The sequence below is a fragment of the Struthio camelus genome, chromosome 3 (genome assembly GCF_040807025.1).
Source record: "Struthio camelus isolate bStrCam1 chromosome 3, bStrCam1.hap1, whole genome shotgun sequence".
Lineage (NCBI taxonomy): Eukaryota > Metazoa > Chordata > Aves > Struthioniformes > Struthionidae > Struthio > Struthio camelus.
In genome coordinates this window covers 14,542,369-14,563,619 of record NC_090944.1, presented here as the reverse complement: position 1 = coordinate 14,563,619, position 21,251 = coordinate 14,542,369, and the positions used below count along the sequence as shown (strand labels likewise).

The following is a 21,251-nucleotide window of genomic DNA, read 5'->3' as shown; positions in this document are numbered from 1 at the left end:
TATATATCTAATTTTCTGTAGGCATTACTTGAATACCAAGAGTTCAGATAGTATAGTGACAGAACAGGTGTCAAAATAAATAGTGTAAGAGCCAGCAGAACAGCAAATCCAAAAATTCTGGAAATACATACATATTTTACCCCAATATAGTCCAGATATTTTAATTTCTTCAAACTAGATGTATATCTTGGCATCAGAGCTTAAGTTAGGTGCAAAAACCCAGAAAACCCTCTGGGCTGCACAAATCAGGCTGAATCACACCCCTTCCTTGGGGGCATTAGTTAGCTGTGCCAGTAATAACATAGGGGGTAATTATTTCAGTAAAATTGATCTTCCCTAAAAACAGAAGAGTCCCTTTATAGTACACATCTCTGCTTCCTAATAAAAAGGGAGAATAGCTTATTCTATATACACTAAGTGCAAAAATTTATATTGTTATTAATCTGTTTTTAATTAATGTTTAAGTGCAACTAGATCAGAATTCTTATAAAACAATCCAGTAAAGGTTGACATTTTCTAGTCCATAATCCCTCAATTCCATACCTCCTGTTTAAAGTTATCGGAGAGGTCAATTTTCTATTTTTAAAAGTGAATTACAGAAGACACCACGCTACATTTGAAAGTTTTCAGCCAAGATTTCTCCCATAGGTTAACAGCATACTCGGTACTGAACAATGCAACATCAGAAAGAACAAAGGTAAGAGGCATTAAGAAAGCGTGTTAGTTGCATTAATACCATAATTTTTTCAGTGGAAAAAGTTCGGGGGGGGGGGGGGGGGAAGGAGGTGGTGGTCCTCTGCAGGAGGAGGGATTTTTGGTTTTGTTTTCAACTAGATAGCAAACACAAAGACCAGGAAGTTATGCAAGAAAGTCAGCCCTAAAAGCAGTTATCCCTTTTAAGCATGTTTTTCCACACAAGCACCACAGTTGACTGAATTCTCCAGTGCTTCAATAAATTGCAGAAGGGTAGCTAATCTAAATCAAAAGCAAACAACTTTGTTACACGAACAACTGAGGCCAAGAATTTACAAACTGTATTACTATAAAGTCCCCCCTCCCCCAAAAATATCAAACTGCAGTCAAAACTTACTGAGCCCATGCTCATTGCCCTGAAACTCAGTTTGCAATATTTGATTTTAAAAAACATACAGAAAACAAAGTAAGCTTACCTCTTCCAAGGACATATTTGCTCGAACACACCCAGTGTTAAGTATTTTTATTTAGAGGGAAGGAGGAAAAATGTCGTAGCGAGCAAAGTTCACATATTAACCTGAAAAGGATCCAGGCTCTGCACTAAGCTAGCAGGAGCAGCTGGGCACACCTGCGCCAGCAAAAAGTTTTCTCTGAACCAGCTCTGTTGCAGATACTTCCTCTGCTGAGCAAGTGACTAAAGGGAAATGGTGCATATCCAAAACATACTTGTAGAAATATTCCTGTTTGTTCACCAGAAAGCCACCTAGGCCTATCAGTAAACTCTTCTACCTTAACCGATGAAAACTACTAATTCATTGCTCCTCCCTCATTCAAGTTACTGCCTTGAGCTTACAATCCAAATAGTTTCACTACTGTGAAAATACAGATTCACAATACAGCTAAATACAAAGCCAAGATAGCAATGGTGGAAATAAAATTTACAATCTTAAAATCTTAAACACCTTATCACCTACAAGCAGACAAAAACCTTTAAAAACAAGCAGAAAAATGAACACTAAATCATCACTTCAAGCTTACGAACCAACATATGAGTTAGCTGGATAGCAAAACAGTTTTTTTTTTTCTTCCTTAAATAAAACGCACACACCCCACACACACAAACAGCCTGCCCTCCTCATTTTAACTGTTATTGGAAATGAACATCTTTCTACATTTCACATTGTGATTAATTTTAAAAAGGAACAGCCACTGTCAAAGAAAACAATAGAAGTCTACTACACTTCCATTGTTAAGAGTGTCCATTCAGGAATTTACGAGGTTGCCTGTCTTCAATTGCCCACATCAGAAAAAGGAGAAAGAGCAATGAAATAATGTCAGGAACAAGACTTCCAATTCAAATATAACATCCTCACCAGAACACGTATATACAGAGTCCAAACAAGAATTTTAATCTGAACTCTCTGATAAAATTGGAAAGCTTCCACCTGCAGAGGAACTATATAACATCAAGAGAAAAATGTAGTCTGCATCAAGACACGTATAAACCAGGAGTAGAAAACAAAAGAATTCAAAAGTTGTATTTTGCTGCAAGTCAAGCCGGAAAAATGACAAAAGTTTCCAAAGTACTCTAAAATCCAACTCCACACTACAGGGGGGGGAAAAAAAAAATTCAAGTAAATCAGCTTCAAAAGGGGCTATTATAATTGCACCCATCTTTAACTTACAGAAAAGAAAAAAAAAAACATGTGACTATGGAGTCACTACAAGCTTCTCCACCACATCTTAGTTGTACTTTCAGGACTGCTTTGAGCATCCCTCCCATCCTTTAAAATGCCTTCCACTTCCCAGTCAAACTCTGCCAAAAACATGACACTGTCGCACCATTATTATTCCAGTATACTGGCTTTATAGGAAATCTAGCTTTCCTTAGCTCGGCCTATCTGTTCCCTTTCTTATTAATACATAATAAGACGGAAGCAATTCAGCACCAAGAATTGTGTCTTTTGGCATAAGCGCCCTCAGACTGTTCTTTAACCTGTCAAAGTGGTAAGCCTGCAGCAAATGCCCAGTCGTAGCTGGCACCAATAACCAGGCACCACCTATCTCCTATCCTTCTTCAGGATGTTAACCTCAACAAGCAAAAGGTTTGGGTAGAAGTCAAATAGGAAATTGAGAGAAATCTTGCAAATAGCATATGTTACAAGGTACCAAGGAGCAGTATCACACTGGCATCCTCAGGAAACTTCCATACATTCCCTGCTGTATATGTCCACTTCAAATTAAGATAGTAATTAGCTCACTTTCCTGTTTGCACAACAAATTAACCTTAACAGATCTTAAAAAGAAAAAAAAGAGTCAGCTTCCTGACAAAGCAAAGAACCAGCCACTATCATTACATAGCCTTCATAGACCTTTTTTCCCCCAATATTTACAATTTAGAAAAATTAAAAACATCATCCATCCTATAAGCCTAATTCAAAAATAAATTGACAGCACTCAGTCACACCTCAAACAGAAAAGCTGCATTTGTCTGATGCAAGAGTTAAAGATGTGGACTGGCATAAAAATTCAATAAATCCTATGTACTAGCGAAGCCCTGAATGAGGGAACAGAACAGCACTGGGATCCGCTTTAGCTGTGATGATACAGTCAGAATCTGGAGCATTCGACACAAAGAGGCATGCAGCCATAATCCTCCTATTGACATTTTGGTTGTCCTTCAGACAGGCAAGAAGCAGTCGTATGTTGCCTGGCAGCCAAGGACAGTTTGCAGCTGCCGCCAGGCAACAGGATCTTTTCCTGCAATCGGACATGATTAATATGAGACAAACTAATAAAACCAGCAACCACTAAATAGCCTGGTATTATCGGCTGGTTCCCACCCCCCAAACACTTTTGCAGTTGTGTTCCAGCATTTTGATGGAGATGAAGAACTACTTCTAAAGAATTACTTGGTACTTATCTTCTCCAAAGACATCTAACTTTTGAAAACATAGAAAATGCGTCCAACTTTGCCCAGTTTAATCTGTCTTATAATTGTACTCTTAAACATTTCATACAGCAAAAGGCCAGACAAATTTGGTGGATAACATGCACTTTCAACTTCAAATATTAATCCATTTCAGATCAGCAGAGATTGAAGTTTACCATCCAAATTCTCAATAGACAGCTTATAAACTGGCCTCAATTAAATTCTTAATAGGCCAGCATATCTAATACAGGGAAAAAAAAAAATTTATCTGTGTAACAGGATCAGGCCAGATCTCCATCTGATGCATGAAATAACATTCAAAAAAGGAGAATAAGAAAGTCCTGGTAGAAAGACATAAAAATTAGAGTCCCAGAATCTCACGTTAAAATGTGTAAACCTAGTGCTATTCTTCTTCTTGTGACTGGAGAGAGCAAATAGTGTGGACATTTTCCACCGGGGAGATCCATCCCATCTTCTCTCCCCCTTGAGAGATAGCAAGATATTTTGGCACCCAGACCAATTCATCCCAGGTTTCCCCACTCCTCCTAGCTTTTTTTTTTTTTTCCTAGTTGTTTCCTATTCACTGCATCAACCAGACCTCAAGTTTCCTTTCCCTTCTGTGTGAGCCAGCAAGAGTCAGTAATATTTATCCCTCTTCAGCATCCTTCTTGGAGCTGCATACATCCCCAACTTACTGTTTTGCTATTACTTTCACCCATACATCCCCTTGCAGGAGCTTTACTACTCTGAGCAGAAGTCTCCCTAAGACCATGACTAGCTTTCTATAGAAAATCCAGAGGACACATAAGCAACCAGCTCCTTTAGAGCTTCAATAACTATCGGGTGAGGCAGCTAAGGAGTAAATCTGTTTCTCAAAGGACCTTCCGTGTTCACGAGGCCAAAGTACAATTCTGCTTCAGTTCATTCCCATCTCCTTACTGCAGTTCACTGACTCCTTAGTTGAGTTAACAGAATATTGCACAAGTCTAAGCTGTAAGCTGAATTTTAACTGAAATTTAGTTTTGTAAGCTTGACATTTGTAGTGGTCCAGTTATAGTGCAAAATTTTTGAAACTCTGCTATCAACAACCTACTGCTAAAAGCAGCTTGGGCAAGAAAAGGCTTTCCTGCACGAACTTTCTTGAAGATAGTCTCTCAAAACATGAGGCTTTTAACCTGTAAAGCCAACTTTTAAGAATAGAACATAACCAAAACGGCCACAAAGAAAATCTGGACTTTCATTTCCCACTTAAGGTTTTTCTATAGTGTAATCACTGCAAGACAAGTTATTCAACCTATGCCTATAGAGTCTTAAATAAAAATTAAAAAAAAAAAATCATAAAGTCAACCTCACAATTTAGCACTACAGTCCTGTACCACGAAGGCAAGTTAGCCCACGTTGCTGCTCACCAAACAATAAACCAAAGATTTTCTTCTACCAGAAGACTCCTTTTCATTTCTCCAAATTCTTAAGCTTTCAAGAAAACTCAAGTCTCTTGTAATTCAGAATATCTGATCCTCCTCACAAATACTAAAAAGTGGTAGAGTTAAAAATATCTGGAGCTGAGATATAAAGTTTTTTCAGCATGGTAATGATTTAACTCAAAGACTGAAAATTACCCTGCAACAGCAGCAGAAGAAAACATCCAACAAATTTAGTTTGTAACACAAAAATAAGCCAACCCTGATTCTTCTTTGCTGTTCGGTATAAAGATGTTTTGGTGACAAAAGAAGAGCTATGTTTGATACTTTCTTCCTAGATGGCACTTGAGCATTCATTCAAGTATATCAGCATCAATGACAGCATAAAAATATTATTTATGGTAAAATTAAGTTACTAAAGGGCTCTAAACCTCAAGCAGATTTTGAGCTAAACTACAAAGCGTAAACAAGTTAGAAATACTAGATAATCAAAAGGCATTCTTATAAATTCTTCTTTTGTAGAAGACCCTCACTGCAAAATGACTGAACTATTTCCAGCAGAACTGTTTTAAAAGACAAATTTGAATCTCTCAGCAGTAAATCAAAAGTAAGTAACTTTTTGCCTTTTCAACAAGTTGAGTAGAAAAATTGTCAAACTAAATGTAAGTAAGTATAAAAGTTTGTAGCACACTGGACAAGTTTCCATTTGGGTTTAAAGATATCAGAACATCACAGTAAGAGGTACTACATAATTCTCTTTTAAAGAAACAGGATTCCTGTCTCTTTGAAGTAAAACTATCTAAATTCTCTATAACTGTGCTTTAGGTAGATTAAACTATGGAACCCTAGAAAGGTATTCAAAAAGATTAGAAGGCGTAAAAGTGAAGTGTAATATCACAATATCACTTGCATAGTTCAGAAGTATCTGGCAGCTCAGGCAGACACCAAATTTCTTAAGTTCTTTATGGAACAGCATACCTAGATTCTTTGCAAACTTCTTCACTGTAACTAACCCTCCTACCTAGAAACAGATACATACTTAGTACTAGATTTATAAAACCCAAAACAGGAAGAACGTGGAAGCTGCAAAGAAGAACTTTAAAATTAGGCACCTTCTTCCTCCCTGTGCACAAACAATAAATATAAAAGCTTGAATAAAAGGCTTAAGGAGCCATTTCAAAGTTGAAGGCAACCATTGTTAGTCACACAGCAATGACCCAAATCTAGATCCGAGAGAAGTCATGTTCAAAAAGATAACGACTTTAATCTGAAGTACGCATTATGTAGCGGCCCAGGCGGCTATTTATCATACACCCTTTCCTTTTCAGACATTGGTTTCTGACACATGATTAGACTGTTCAGGAAATCAAACTAGCTGAAAACCAACCTGACTTCATAGTTACTTTTTAGCTGGACCCATTCCCTGATCTGGCCCTTTGCAAGGCCACACAGGAGGCAGTGCTAGCACTAAGCAGCTGAGGAAAGCAAGAGCAGGATTGTGCCTTCTAAGAGGACAGCTTTAACCCAGATTGAAGCGACCACATAACTACAGCTTGAGGATGTAGCTTTTCATTAGAGCTGAACAATGACACTCCACCTTCCCAGCTCTCCTTTGACCTGATGTCTTCTATAAGCATAGATTTTTCTCCCCCAAAAATCACTTTATATTATTAAAGAAGGTCATCAAGGCTACAGAAAACTGCTAGCGCACTGAAGCACTATCAAGGAGACAGGATACAGACCAAAAGAAATGGTTAAGTGAATATAAACAGCACAGCTTAAGGGAAAAATAAAAAAACCTTTCAAACACATACTAAAGAAAATCATTCAGTTAAAATGTTTTCTAGTTAAAACGCAATAACAAATCTCATCTTGTTACAAATACAACTTACATGTAATTCTAACCATTTCAATACTAGACTACCATATGATTACAGTAAAAACAAGTCAATGCAGAACTCACCTTCACAAAATTGTCAGGGAACATGCCCCTTTTGCCTTTTAGCTCCCCTTCTAACCATCCTTCTTCTTCTAGTTTTTTCACATTCCTGATGACTTCCCCAACTCGAATCGTTAACTCATCGTCATGTACGGCATCGTAGTCATATTCCACAATATAGTCCACTGAAGGAAAAGAAACACAGCAAAACTATTTCAGACACATGGTTATAGCCAACTTCAAAGCCACACATATACAAAAAGGCAGACCTAAGAACAAATGCTGTATTTCCCTTTTAACAGTACTTATTTGTGAGTTGTACAGTTCTGCAGAGGGCAAAACTAGCAGAAAGGAACTTGCACAAGCTCACCTATTAGAGTAATGTAACGCTAGGAAAACGACCCAGGATTTTTCTTGTGGGCTGCGTTTGAGGTTGGGAAAGGGTGAGGGTGGGGGAAAAGGGCGTTAACTCCCAGCCCAAGATTTTAGCCATTATGAACCACTGCCTACATGAGAAGCATTTGTTATTAATGCATACTTGGGGTATCAGAAATTAAGGTTCAGATTCTGCATGTACATACATACAATGCCTTATCAGTTCTCAGATTTGTATCTGCTATTATGTTTGCAAAAGAGAAACAGTTAAGTACAAAATACTTTTTCAACTTTGATCCAAGAAAATTATTATAGCCAGAACAAGTCTATGACTGACAATATCAAACTACTTAATTTGCACACACACTCAATAGGCACCCTCTTCCAGATTCTTCTGGTTTTGTATGAAGAAACACATACAAGCAAGCTTTAATTTGGATATAATTAAGTTCAATCAGAAAAGCATGGCAATATATTTACATACTTGCCCACCTGTTGCATAACCACCACAGGAAATCCATGAGAGTTGCTTACCGACCATTTAAAGCTTTTTCGGCAATAAAGACTCACTCGTTCATCAAGAAATTCTGTTTATGCCAGGAATTTCCACAAACCTGCAGTAATCAAATAACCTTTCCTTTCACTCAAACCCAGTCAGGACAAAGTTGTCAGGGAAGCCTCCAACTCTTCTGCAGATCACAGCGCACACAGCATAACAGCGTTAAAAGACTGATATCCTGAACAGCTGAAGAGGTTTCTTCACAGATTACTCCTTATTCTATCAGTGCAAGATAATAACCATCAATTAACTCACAACTACCGAATTAAATGTAAGAAAGTGTTTTTCCTGGTACTGAACTTACAACTTCATTAAAATGTATAGATCTTCCCTCAGACAGTTTTTACCAAAAGCGCTGCTGAATGCATTTTCCAAAGTAACATTTAGCCCGTTGCTGCCTACACACAAAGTCTGAAAATCCTGTTAAAAAAATAGAACTACATGATGATGCTAAGAATACAACAGAAGCTAGAATGATCTGTTCTGGGAAGCTGTTTTCTGAATACACCCACTAACAGAGGAGCCAGTGAAATATAAACATGACAACTTGGGGGAGAGTTGCTTTTTGCCTTTTTCTTACCATAAAAAGTTTTTATTTTGTTTTGATTTTAGAGAGAGAATACTTAACCTTTCTTCTTTATGAACAGAAGTTATCACAGTTATCTGTTCACGATACGAACTTTGAAACTCCTACCATACACTTTTTTGGAGTGCATACATTTATTTTTATCAAATATATTCTCTAAACTTGCTTCAAAGCATCATATTTTTCCACTACTGCCTGGAGCAAGCACAGTAATTTTATCTTGCTGCTGCATTGAACTGCTTTTTTCTGAGTGGCCGACACGAAATATTCCTGAACAGATAGGAAAGCCTGGCAGCCACAGATCATAACAATAGCCATTTACCAACAACAGTCTGAATAAGAAAATGTCATTTTCCAACCAATTCAGCTTAACCATTTCAAAAACCTATAGATAAATAAAAAGGTAAGAAGTAACAATGTAAAATTTCTCTCAAGATATTAGATTTTTTAAACATATTAGCAGATATTAGATTTCAATGTACAGGTTATAGGATAGTTTTACACAGGTAAATGTGGAAAACTGATCTGAATATAGGAGTCATTGTAACTGCATAACACATTGCTGATGATGACCCAAACTGCCAAACACCTGATCCTTTTTCCACAGAAGAATCTGAAGCAGATAATCACAACCACACTGTGTCAACATGAAACTAGTTATTTTGAAAGCCTCTTTATTTCCTTGAGGGAATATTTCTTTATTTGTGCTCAAAACACACAAAACATTCATTTTAGTCAGCTTCCCAGACTATAAAGCACATACTCTGTCATGCGAACAACTGCAGGAAGATCCTAAGAACCTCCCAGTCATCCACCATGAGTCTCCACGTTCCACCGACACAAAGCAGCAAATGTATACCAATTTTTTATTTTCGAAATTTAGATGTCGATGTTCCTATTGCATTCGTCAGTGATACTCGATGCTATCCTCATTCTCATGAATACCTACACAAGACAGACCTAAACTCTGTTCTTTTCCCTGAAAAGTAGGACAGGTCATAGCAAATGTCAAGATAAATACATGGGATGAAACTATTTCTAGAAAAGGCATGTAGAAACAGCAAGAAGCTGCATATACTTCTAGTACATACTCATGAGGAGCACTTACCACTCCTGCTTTTCAGCATCAGCAAGTAGCCATTAGATGAACTGATCAAGTCATTTAGACTGCAGTGCTATGGGCAGGAAACTTTTCTACTACCAAAAAGAGTCCAGTAACTAGATGAACTGAGATTCTGAAAGCTGTTCAAACATAATTTTAACCCAAGCAAAACAGTGTGACTGAAAATATTTAGGGAGTCACAATTCCTTATAATAAGCATAATTAGTAGCCAGGTCAGTCCATGGGTCAAGAGCACTTCTGAATTTTTCAAACACTACATTGACATTTAAAAGCTTTACTCAAGGGAAGACCTGATACTTTAAAAATAAAAATAAATAAATAAAACAGTCAACAAGAGGCTGGATTGCAATAAATAGCAGACTGGGGAAAACTTTCAAGATTCACAAAGTCTCAGGCAGTAGAACATCTCAACACCACAAACTACCAGAAACACCTATCCTACTTGCCCTCTGCCTTTTACACACCTATTTCAATTTCAAATCCAATTCAAAAATAATACTTTGTAGCTTAAACGTCCATAGTGACCGAGTCTTACATTAAAAAAAAAAAAAGTCTGCTCAAGTTTGAGCATAAACACTGTGAGATTAACTGAGTTTTTCCTGCCCATCGAGCAGGACCAAAGCTCATCTAGGAGGAAGACAACATTCTCCTATGCTGACTCAGACTGTGGAACCAGTATTCACAGGGAGTATAGGCCATTGCAGACCTCTTCCCATTCTGTGTACAAAGTATTCCTTTATCCTAGATCTCCAATAGGTAAATGGCAACACTGTTTTGGTAACAATGCAAAAATAAATGCAAGATGCCACCCCACACATGCTTCAAGCTTTGGAAAGAAAAAAGCTTTGGTGTGTGTGTGTGTGGGGGGGGGGGGGGGTGGCAGGAACACATGCCAGATCAGAGTCAGGTTGATTATGATATTATGGAAAATAATTTACAGCAGAGACCACAAGAACCGTATAGAACTGATTTAGAAACACGGGACTAGGTTCAGTACCCTGGTAGCAGATAAGGAGCTGGAAGCTCTGTCAGACAAAGCATCAGAGCCAGCTGAGCCTGAACCACAGAAGGGCACCAGGAGGAAGCAGCCAGGGGTAGTCTCTCTCCTACGGGGGAGGAACGTCCCCCTCAATGACCTTACTTGTTGTTCAGGGAGGTTTGCTGCTTGCTGGTTCAGATCTTGGACACTATGGAGAAACTGTCGAGGCTTGTCCACCCCTCAGACTATTATCTTCTGCTGCTCCTCCATGTGGGTGATCTTTCCCCTCTGCTCAGCCCTGGTGGGACCCATCTCGAGTGCTGAGTCTAGCTCTGGGCTCCCCAGTATGAGAGAAAGACACGGCCATACTGCAGTGGGTCCAGTAAAGGGCCATGAAAGTGATTAAGAAACTGGAGCATTTGCCATATAATGAAAGGATAAGAGAGGCGAGATTGTTCAGACTGAAGAAGAGAAGGCTCAGGGGGATCTTATGCCTGTGCATAAATACCCGATTTTGCAAAAGTGGGGGGAAGGGATACACACAGGAACGGTATTAAAAACAGAGCCATACTTTTTTCCGTGGTGCCAAGTGAAAGGACGAAACACAAAGCGCACAAACTGAAACGCAGGAAATTTCAATTAAACATTGGGGGGGGGGGGAGGGGGAATCTTTCACTATGGGGGGACTGAACACTATGCCAGGTTGCCTGGAGAACCTGTTCAATCTCCCTCTTTGGTGATATTGACAACCTAACTGGATGCGACCCTGAGCAACCTGCTTGAGTTGACCTTGCTCTGGAAAAGGGGTTGGTGTAGATAATCTCCAGAGGTGCCTTCCAACCTCAGTGATTCTGTGACCAAATCAAGACAAATTGTTACCTTAGGTGGTAGCTTTCCGTTTCAGGCAGGATAGTTTTTAAGACAGAGCATTCAATGGAATTAGAGAGCTTCACAGAGGGTGGTTTTTGGGTTTTTGAGGTTCTCCCTCCCCCTTTTTTTTTGGGGGGGGGGGGGGGAGGGGATTGGTTAAATCAACGATGTTAGGTAAAAAGTACTAATTGGACATCTTCTGGGGAAAGGTAGTTATGGAAGGCTTTACGGCAGTGTTCTGTCCAGCCTTTGGTTTCAAGTAAGATAAGGACTTAACTAATAAAGCAAACCAACCCTTCAAAGCTAGCCAGTATTTTCAGCAACTGCAGGCTTAATTACATTGCTTCCAATGGCAAAAGTGAAAAGTAGCCTACGTAACAACACTGCCCCCTTGACAAAACAGCAAGTGTTATTAGCCAATACAGCAACATAGCCTGACTAAGAGAGTTCAGTGACTACTGGCATAGCTGAACAATCCCCTTCTCGAAGATTAACACAACAAGCTCTTCTGCCAGCAATATCTCGGTGCCAACGCAGAAGGCAGGCCTCCTAATAATTGCTACTGCATAACACCTGTCTTGCATTGATTTTAAATAAATCAGTCTTCAGTTCCTCAAGATTCTTTCTAAAGGTGGCTAGAATAGACAGCCATGGCTCTGTAGGAGCTCTATGGGTGGGGGGAGGGGAAGGAAATCAAGGAATAGACCAAAAGAATATTGAAATTACAGCATGCCTATATGTCTTCAGTATAAATCACCAAATGTTAGACACTATTGTCCAGTAAAGAGTATAATCCCACATTCCTGGGACTTTGTTCAAGACATTGCAATACTGTTAGAATTTTTACCTTTCTGTAGTATGTAGTAGCCAACAAAAGACAAACTAGACATAAAATAAATCCCTTGCAAAGCTTCATTTAATGGCCCTAAAAAGAAAAGTAATCGGTGGGATGACTGAAGTCTTTGCATAAAATTCTTAAGTTGTTCAGCCTTGCTGAAACATTTAGCCAACCTGGAGGGACTGGGTCTAGCATCAACCTGCAAAGAGCTTGAATTGCATGCCGTATTCCATGAATGTTTCTTCATCCGAACTGACGTAAAACATGCCTGAAAAGTCATTTACTTTTGAATATGAAGCCTGGGAAGTTGTACAGCTTTCAGAAGTGTTTTGCCAGAACTGCAGTTAAGACAGAAACAGATTTTACTTTTCAAATTTATCATAACAGATAGTCACTAGGCGTCTGAAACAAACTTTACAGTACTGTTAATTTCACTTATATAACCATCTTAAGAAATAAGTTTAGTCTCTCAAACTAAACTAACATTCTAGGCATCATGCACGAATATACACAGAGTTACACAGGTATTTTAGTTTTATTGCAGCCATATACACAATTCTGTTGTTCTCAAGCCTAAACAGAATGGATCTTGAGCAGACGAACCCATACAGTATTTCCACCTACCTCCCTTTCGATGGTTCCCAAGATAGCCTCATCTTTAGCTCAAAGAGGGACACCTGTAAAGATGTAGTTCCATGGCATTTTAAGCCAGGGATACCACAATCTCCTCTGTGCCCAGGGACATGGTCCCTTCCCCCTGCTTTGCACTGAAATTAGTACTTCTTTAAACTGCTGGTAAGCCAGATCAGGAAAACAGGCCAAGAGAAAAAACAAATTTAGTGCCAACTTTCCACATGTTTATCTGCCTAAAATGGTTCACTGCAGGGTTAAAGGAGGAGGATCACACGGCAACTGACTTAGGTCAACATCTACATTGTTGTTATAGTCAAGATCTGGAGTGCACTTGTAAGTACATCTCCAAATCATACTCAGTTACTATGCTGTAGTTCACAACGTGGAGCACTCTCAAAGAAAATAAGCTGGATACCTTTTCAATTGAATTAAATCAGAGATATGCGTCCCAGGAGCACCCCTAATGCATTCTAATCGTTAATAGGCATGAAGTTCACAGGACCAGACTAGAACTACAATGAAATAAAAACATGCAAAACGTGTCTCCAGCACCAGCCATCTCTCTACAGATCCATCCTTTTCGCCCTTCTCTACTTGCTGCTTTGCATATAGCCAAAAGCTGCCATGACATCATATGCTAAAATAATGCTGAAATAAGGCAAGTTGACAGGAATCTAGTAGCCTTTTAAGGCATCTAGTTCCAAGCTATTAAGGAATTGAAGGAGGGAGTATACTTAACTAGCAGAGACCATATAGTCTACACATTTTACAACACAGTTCATCATGTCCTTCAGTAAGTCAATAGATTTAGGTCACGGTATATGGAATAACAAACATTACAATTGAGCAGAGCCATCTCACTCATACTCCATGGGGAAGACTCACAGGACAACTGCATCACTGCAGTTCTCAGACTGGCACTCAGTTGTTCTCAGGAGGATTATTTAATGCTTTAAGTGTCATAAGATGTTCTACCTTCAGAATAGCTCAAAAGGAAGTCCAATGCTGGTGTATCACCTCTGAAATATCAACGACGGAACAGAGCCATTCCTACCTCTGCCCGCTCCCAAGTGAGCTATACCAGTCGTGCCACCTTTAGTCCTCATAAAGAGCACTATACTGAAGTAACAATATTACTTCCTGTTCCTGAAACTTTGATCATCTATAGCCCTAACAAGTAACTTCTGCCATAAGGGATGCAGGAGAGGAAGCACTTTCCAGTTAAGATAATGCTGGTCTAATATATTCAAATACTGACTTCAAGTCTTGTTCAAAACAAATTGCCCCCAGCTACCAAGATTTTTTAATAAAAAAACTCATTAAATTAATGAAAAAAAAAGAAATTAAGTGTCAATTAAACTGAAAGATTTTCATACCATTCTAGCTACCTTTGCTTTCAAGCACACACAATTAACTCCCATTTAGCTGTAGGCTTATTATCTCAGTTGTGGATTATTCAAAAATACAGAACCTAAGTGTGTGGAATTTATTAGCTCAGGTGCCAAGCAAACAAATACTGCTTTCAAGCAATACAGGCACCTCCAATGCACTGCTGGACCCAAGCTGACTCTACATAAAACTAGTTCAGCTGTGTCAACCAAGTTCCAGAAGCACTATGGAAACCCTGCAAACATCTGACCAGGGACTCAAGCACGGATCTGAGTTGGATTTGCTCCATCCAGAGCAGTAGCCTTATTACTCACTCTAAAACACTCCAGGCATCAGGCGGCTTATTAGGTTAGGCACAGCTTTAGATGAAAATAGCATGCAGATACCACACTGCATATTCAGACCAAATTCTAAACAAATTCATAAGACCTCCCTGCACTTGCCAGTGTTCTGGTATAAAAGCTCAGCAGCCAGAGCACAGTCCCAGCCTGAGGGTTGCTGTGCCTGAAACAGTAAGCTTCATGCGAGTGCTGTGCCTGAAACAGTAAGCTTCCCAGTACTGGTGGCCACTGTGCAAAGACAAGTCACCATCTCTGGGGAACACCAGGGTCATCACTAAACTGAAAAGATAAGTTTACATACCCACAGTATGTAAACTTCATACCTCAGTTACAGCAAAGACGTAACATGAGGTCCGTACAATCATGCAAACTAAAACAAAGTGTTCACTTCATTCTTGCTTCTCAATATTTCACCTAAAACCTTGCATGGGAGGACACCCCAGACTGTAGGTTTCTGGACAACTAAATCTTCCAACTCCATCCCCCATTTCCTGTATCAGCTGAAAAAGTTACTTTTATAAAAATGTGTTCTTTCAATACACAGTCCATAGTCAAGCAAGTATTCTCCAAGGATACAGTAAATCCTTTCCATCACAAGCCATCACCAAAAAGATGCTCAGTATGTGATGGTTTACAAGATTATTTATCAATTCAGTAAGTATCCTCAGTGCTTATAGTAAGGGCATTTTATACTGTTCTGATAGCTTTTAGAATGGAAACAAAAAACTCAAACCCACACCAGAAAGAAACTTTGAAACGTATTTCGTAAGACACAAAATCCAATATCACATCTGGGCCTTTACTTGCCCAAACCTCAGCATCAGCAGCCAAGCTATTGTTAGTTTCCCATTTTGATTAAATATTTTGAGCTTCAAGGCAAAAACAAAAGTTAGCATTGGGAACATGGAAAGAGGGAGTCAAAAGGTAGTTCTGTTTTTTGGGTTTTTTTTTTGGGGGGGGGGGGTGGTTCCTGTAAAGTATGGGATACCACCAATTCTTATGCCTTGCAATGATAAGCACATAAAAATTTTTGGTGAGAGTTTACCAAAATTTTAGGTATATCATACCAATAACAAAACATATCACTAACTGTCATCAGTAGGTTCTCTTTTAGAGACATATGGTGATTGATAAGTGATCCAAAAGATCTGTCAGAGCCCTCGTCACGTTTCTCATGCTCCTAATTTTACATTTATATTTGACATGCAATTTTGCAGTAGTTGGCCAAATTGAATGCAAATCAATTTTAACCACTGAAGACTACTCCCAAAACTAACTTCCTATTGCTAAGCCACTGACATCCCGATTGTTAAGCTGCAGGCAGTATGATTCCTGGCCAGCTCTGTTCACTCAATGTTCAGTCAGTGATATGACAATTTGAACAAAATTCTGCTGGGCGTGGAGGGTGTTTTTGTTTTTTTAGTGTCTGCTTTTCTTTACTGTACCTGTAACTAGCTTTATGATACATCACCTTTTTATCCTAACTATTTTCTGCTTAGACCAACAATTCTGCATCAGCTTGCCAAAAAAAAAAAAGAGAGAGAGAATAAAAGAATAAAAAAATAGCAGCCATGCTCATGAGACAGTGACAGAAACCAAGTTCCCTGGTTTCAACTACAGAACTAATCCATTTGGAAGGTACCTTGAATTTGCCTGGCATTTTTAGTTTGAAGAACATACCATTGACTTACTCAATAAGTGCCTCAATGCACATTTTTAATAAAAGATTGTGTCTAATTTTACAAGCCAGTAAGAATGGCTGAAGAGTTTAAGAAAACGTACAACTGAAAACTGTAACAAAATGTATGCCTTTACTCCCAACCCAAACTATTTGGGGTAAAGAGAAAGTCATTATATCCCATTAATAACTCTCTCAAAAAAGGCTTTTCAAGCTAGCTTCAGTACAATTAAGAAAAAAATTTTTGAGGAAATTAAACAAAAAAACCATAGCAGAAGTCCTATCTTCCCTGAAACATCACAGATACAAAGAACATAGGCCTCATTTTCCTACTCCAGTTCTCCCTAATTTTCTAACATGCATTCTTGTGTTTAACTTTCTGTACGAGCTGATAGAAAAACAATTTTAAAGTAGGTTAATTTTCACCTCCCAAAAGCAAGCCATTCCCATCCATGCCCTCAGAACTAAACAAATGTATCCTGTAGAATACACTAAGGGATAAGTCATCCTTACCAGCCATCTGGGGGCGTGGTGGGGGCCTTTTAGACATACATTCCTCACTGCACATAAAACTAACCCTGGAAGATGCCTCCAAGTAAGTCTTGCCCAACACTATTAGAAACACATCTTAAACTCAGCTGTAAACCTAGTAAACTCACCCTAAAACTGTGAATTTTCTTTTGCCTCTTCACTTCTATTAGCAAGAAGTGGTGGATTTCCCTTCCTCCTCCCCCCCCCCTCCTTCAATTCCCCACCTTCAATTGCAGGAACATAGCAAGAGAAGACACTATAAGAGGAAGCATTAGACTAAAATCTGTAGTAACTACAGGTGCTTCAGACTACCTTATAAGGACAGAAAAGGTCAAAGTGCTTCATCTAGGAAATTATGTTAAGCAGAAAGTTACATTTTTATGCTGCTTGCAATTTCTTTCATTGCACATCTGAGTAGAGGTCACTGCAAGGAACCAGCCAGGAAACTGAGGTGACACCTGCAGGAGGGTTAGTCTTCCTGATTGAAGGCAATTGTCTTCTGCAAGCAAAGGTAAACACTGCCACTAACTTGGGGGGGGGGGGGGGAAGGGGGGATTTGAAAGGGCACAGGGGAGTTGGGGGGAAAAAAAATTCACTTCCTTAAAGCCATGACCCAGATACTGTTCTATATATACACTCACACCTCTTCTTCTGTTCCTTCCCTTAAGTTAATTTTATAACAATTTTTTGGCAAAACATTCAAGGTGAGTCATAAAACATCAAACTACAAGCCTGCTAAAAATGAAACCATGCCAAAAAGCTCTAAAGAACAAAATGATCATAACTTGTTTAAGTCCAAAGGACTAAATAAGCAACAAAAGCATCAGTGTCATCAGCATATTTAGAGGTTCATTAGCTTTTTTTCCCTGAAGTCTTCCACTAATTAATTAGCTAAAAAAAAAAAAATCACAATTTAAGCAGAAGACTCTCCTGCTCATTTTAGCTAGAAGTGCTTTGACAAAGTTACGAAAAAAGAAGATAAATATCTTTGTATTTGAATTATATAAAAGATTTCTTTCAATACCTGGACCCTGTGTTACTGCAGAAGTAGTACAAAAGATTCAGCTCCTCCTGCAAATAGTTTTGAGGACTCTTATTTAGCCAAAAAGGACAGCATGATCATAGCTCCAGGTTATGAATTCATAAGTTACAAAAACAAGAGAGCCTCTGAAAGTCTTCTGGTTTAAAACCAAAGGAAAACTCCTTTCACATTCTAAAAAAATGCAAAAATGCTTTGATAGATGGCCTACAATTTGGCACATATCTAATTCAGAATGACAACTAGTATTTCTGCAAACACGGCAAAAATCTGGCTTTGAAATAAATTTATGGAAACTTAAAAGCATCATACGGAGTATGCACAAAGTGTTCCCTTCATCTTCAAAAACAGGAATGATGCAATCCTCTGAATGGTCCCAGATTGGGATATTTCAAAAACCACAAAATATGCTTAGCATTAAAACAGAGGAAAGTGTTTCTATCTGACTTCATGTTCAGTCAGGATGACCGATACTAATTACTACAGTAATGAGGTCAATTTACATTTTAGTGGGGAAATTTTAGTGTATAAGAAAAACTGTTGATTGAAAAGCATAGAGGAATCTTTATGCAACAGGTTTTTTTTTGTTAAGTCAATAAAATATGAAAATGCTCAAGGACACCCTACAACCTCAACTGCATAATTTTAAAGGAGATGCAATTGCTTCATTAGCTCAATTGCCATGTTCTAAAAGTTAAGAGATTGAGTCCTTTAAATATCTATCTGTGACTTGAATCCAGATTTGGATAACTTCACCATAAGATAAGATCACAATGTAAACCATCATGATTTGCAAGACTTAGAATCACAGAAAAACAGTTCTGAAAGGACCTCTGCAGGTCACTTACTCCAAACTGCTCAAAGCAAGGCGGACTCCAAAGTTAAACTAGGTCACTCAGGGCTTTTTCCAGCCAAATTCTGAAAGTCTCCAAAGGATGAAGATTACATAACTGTCTCCGGGCACCTGTTCCAGGGCTTAACTCCAAGATATTTTTTTCTTTTCCTTACGACAATGGAAATTCCAATGGGATGTGACTTGCAACTATTGCCTCATTTTTTCACTGCACATCTGAAAAGAGTATGGCTCACCCTTCTCTTAACTCCCCTTTAGGCAGGAGCACTCTGCTTTTAGAGCACCCTTTCTCCCAGCCTTCTCCTCTCCTAGCTAAGCAAAGTTCTTCTATATCATATGCGCTTGCTTCCTAACCATGTTTGACTCTCACCAGTTTGTTGGCATCTCTCTTGCACTTGTGGGGAAAGAGGAGTAAAACAGGACACAATATTTTAGATGTTTATTATTTTAGATGTAGCCTTGCGAGTGCCAGGCAGAGGGGAACAATCACTGCCCTTGTCCTGCTAGCTACTCTCCTACAAATGCAGCCTGGTACACAGCGAGCTTTCACTGATGCAAGGGCTGGCAGCTGATGTGTACTTCCCACTCGGACTCCTAGGTTCATTTCTACAGATCTGCTATCAAAGCAGTCAGGCCCTAGTCTGCACTAATAGAATCACAGAATCACAGAATTGTTTAGGTTGGAAGGGACCTCTGGAGATCATCTAGTCCAACCTCCCTGCTCAAGCAGGGTCTCCTAGAGCATATTGCCCAGGATCACATCCAGACGGGTTTTGAATATCTCCAGGGAAGGAGACTCCACCACCTCTCTGGGCAACCTGTTCCAATGCTCTGTCACCCTCACAGTGAAGAAGTTTTTTCTCAGGTTCAGATGGAAATCTGAATACATGCGGTTGTTCCCTCCTAGGTGCTCGATTTCCATTTGTCTTTTTGGAAACACAGGAAGTTCCTGTTGGCTCGTTTCCCTAGCCCTATTACAGTATAGCAGCCCTCCCCCCTCCAGTCTAGTGTATAGAGAGGGCACACTGTCCCACCATCTGAGTTGCTGTTGATGTTAAACGGCCCCCATATCAACCCAAGAATAATTTGTAATTGGCTGCCAGCTGGCTCTCAGACCGTTGACCATTACACTTTGAACTCAGCTTTTCACCCACCTTGTAGTCTACCACCTGGCCTATAACTCCTCAGTCTGGCTACCAAACTGCTATTAAAAAACCACCTCAAAAGCCTTGCCTATGTAAAAGGCATCCACCATTCCCCCCTTGACCGCAGAACCAGTAATTTTAATCACAGAAGGCAACCAGGTTTTTTTAAGCATGATTTGCCCTTGGTAAATCCATGCTAGCTGCCCCCCAATCAGCTATCCTTCATACACTTTGAAAGAGCTTTCCTGAAGGACCTGTTCCACAGTTTGGCCAAGAACTGAGGTGAGGCTGCCTGCAGTTCCCCAGATTCTCCTCCTTGCCTTTCATCAGGAAAGGAGCAGTAAGCCCTGAACATAACAAAGATATAAAAACAAAACTAGAAAGCAAATATAACGTCTTGGTAGATATCCAAGAGATGTTCTGCAAAATACTTGAGTTTCATTGTTGCTCTTACTATGTCCATTTCCATGTGAGGTGCTCAGAATTTTGGAGGTCGGATCTCTTTTCTAGGTAACCAAACATGAACTCGTGCACTTAAATGAAACAAAGCTTATGCCAGTCTGCCTATCAGCCTGCCCCCCCACCTCTATTCTCAATAACTCCTTCCCTATATATCCACTTGGTTAAAACACAGCAGAAGAGTAGGTGTCTCAGAAATACGAGTCATACAATGTTTTTTGTTGTTGTTGTTGTTTTTTGCAGAGTCAGCACTGAAACACCTGAATTATAGTCGTCATTGAGGAAAAGATTTCAGTACAATGCTAATGCTGCTACTCTTCTAACATGCTGGCTGGCTCATCATCAAATACATAGCTTGGAAACAGCTACAGCATGTGCTATGTCTTGTGTAGCTAACTGATAGGAACACAACTGCAGGTATTTGAAGAATTTGGGGAGAGAACAGAGACATTACAGGATGTCATGAAAAATTATCTGGGGCAAGGAATATCAGTCACTGCAGTCAGGACTTTGAGTAACTGAACACGGAGTTCATAGAAAGCTAACGATCACCACTACCATTCTCAATACATTCACTTAAAAAGGTAGAATTCCAAAAAAAAAAAAAAAGAAAAAAAGAAAGAAATCCTTTCAACTGACTGCATGCATTTCTACAACTACCAGGCAGGAGCCTGGTGACCTACTTACACAAAAAACAGAATCATCAGTATACTCTCATACACATATTAAAAAAGAAAAAAACCCACAGGTCAGGATTTACTACTTCAATCACTACTTAGAACCACAAAAATGGGATAAAGCGGCATATAGCAAGATTCAAGAACTCTGGCTTGATATGAAATTAGTATGGTTTCCTTGCTGCATAGAA

General features: G+C 39.2%; 1 protein-coding gene across 4 annotated transcripts in view; it reads right to left on the bottom strand.

The window, feature by feature from the left end:
* CD2AP (CD2 associated protein) overlaps positions 1–21,251 on the bottom strand; it is an 88,379-nt gene that overhangs the window by 56,472 nt on the left and 10,656 nt on the right. For 3 of the 4 annotated variants that reach the window (XM_068937020.1, XM_068937021.1, XM_068937022.1), the window contains exon 2: positions 7,010–7,170. In XM_068937020.1, the coding sequence (XP_068793121.1) occupies positions 7,010–7,170 (161 nt within the window). Of the gene's footprint in view, positions 1–1,169; positions 1,493–7,009; positions 7,171–21,251 lie in introns of those variants that run through there. The other variant, XM_068937024.1, reaches the window with a different exon arrangement.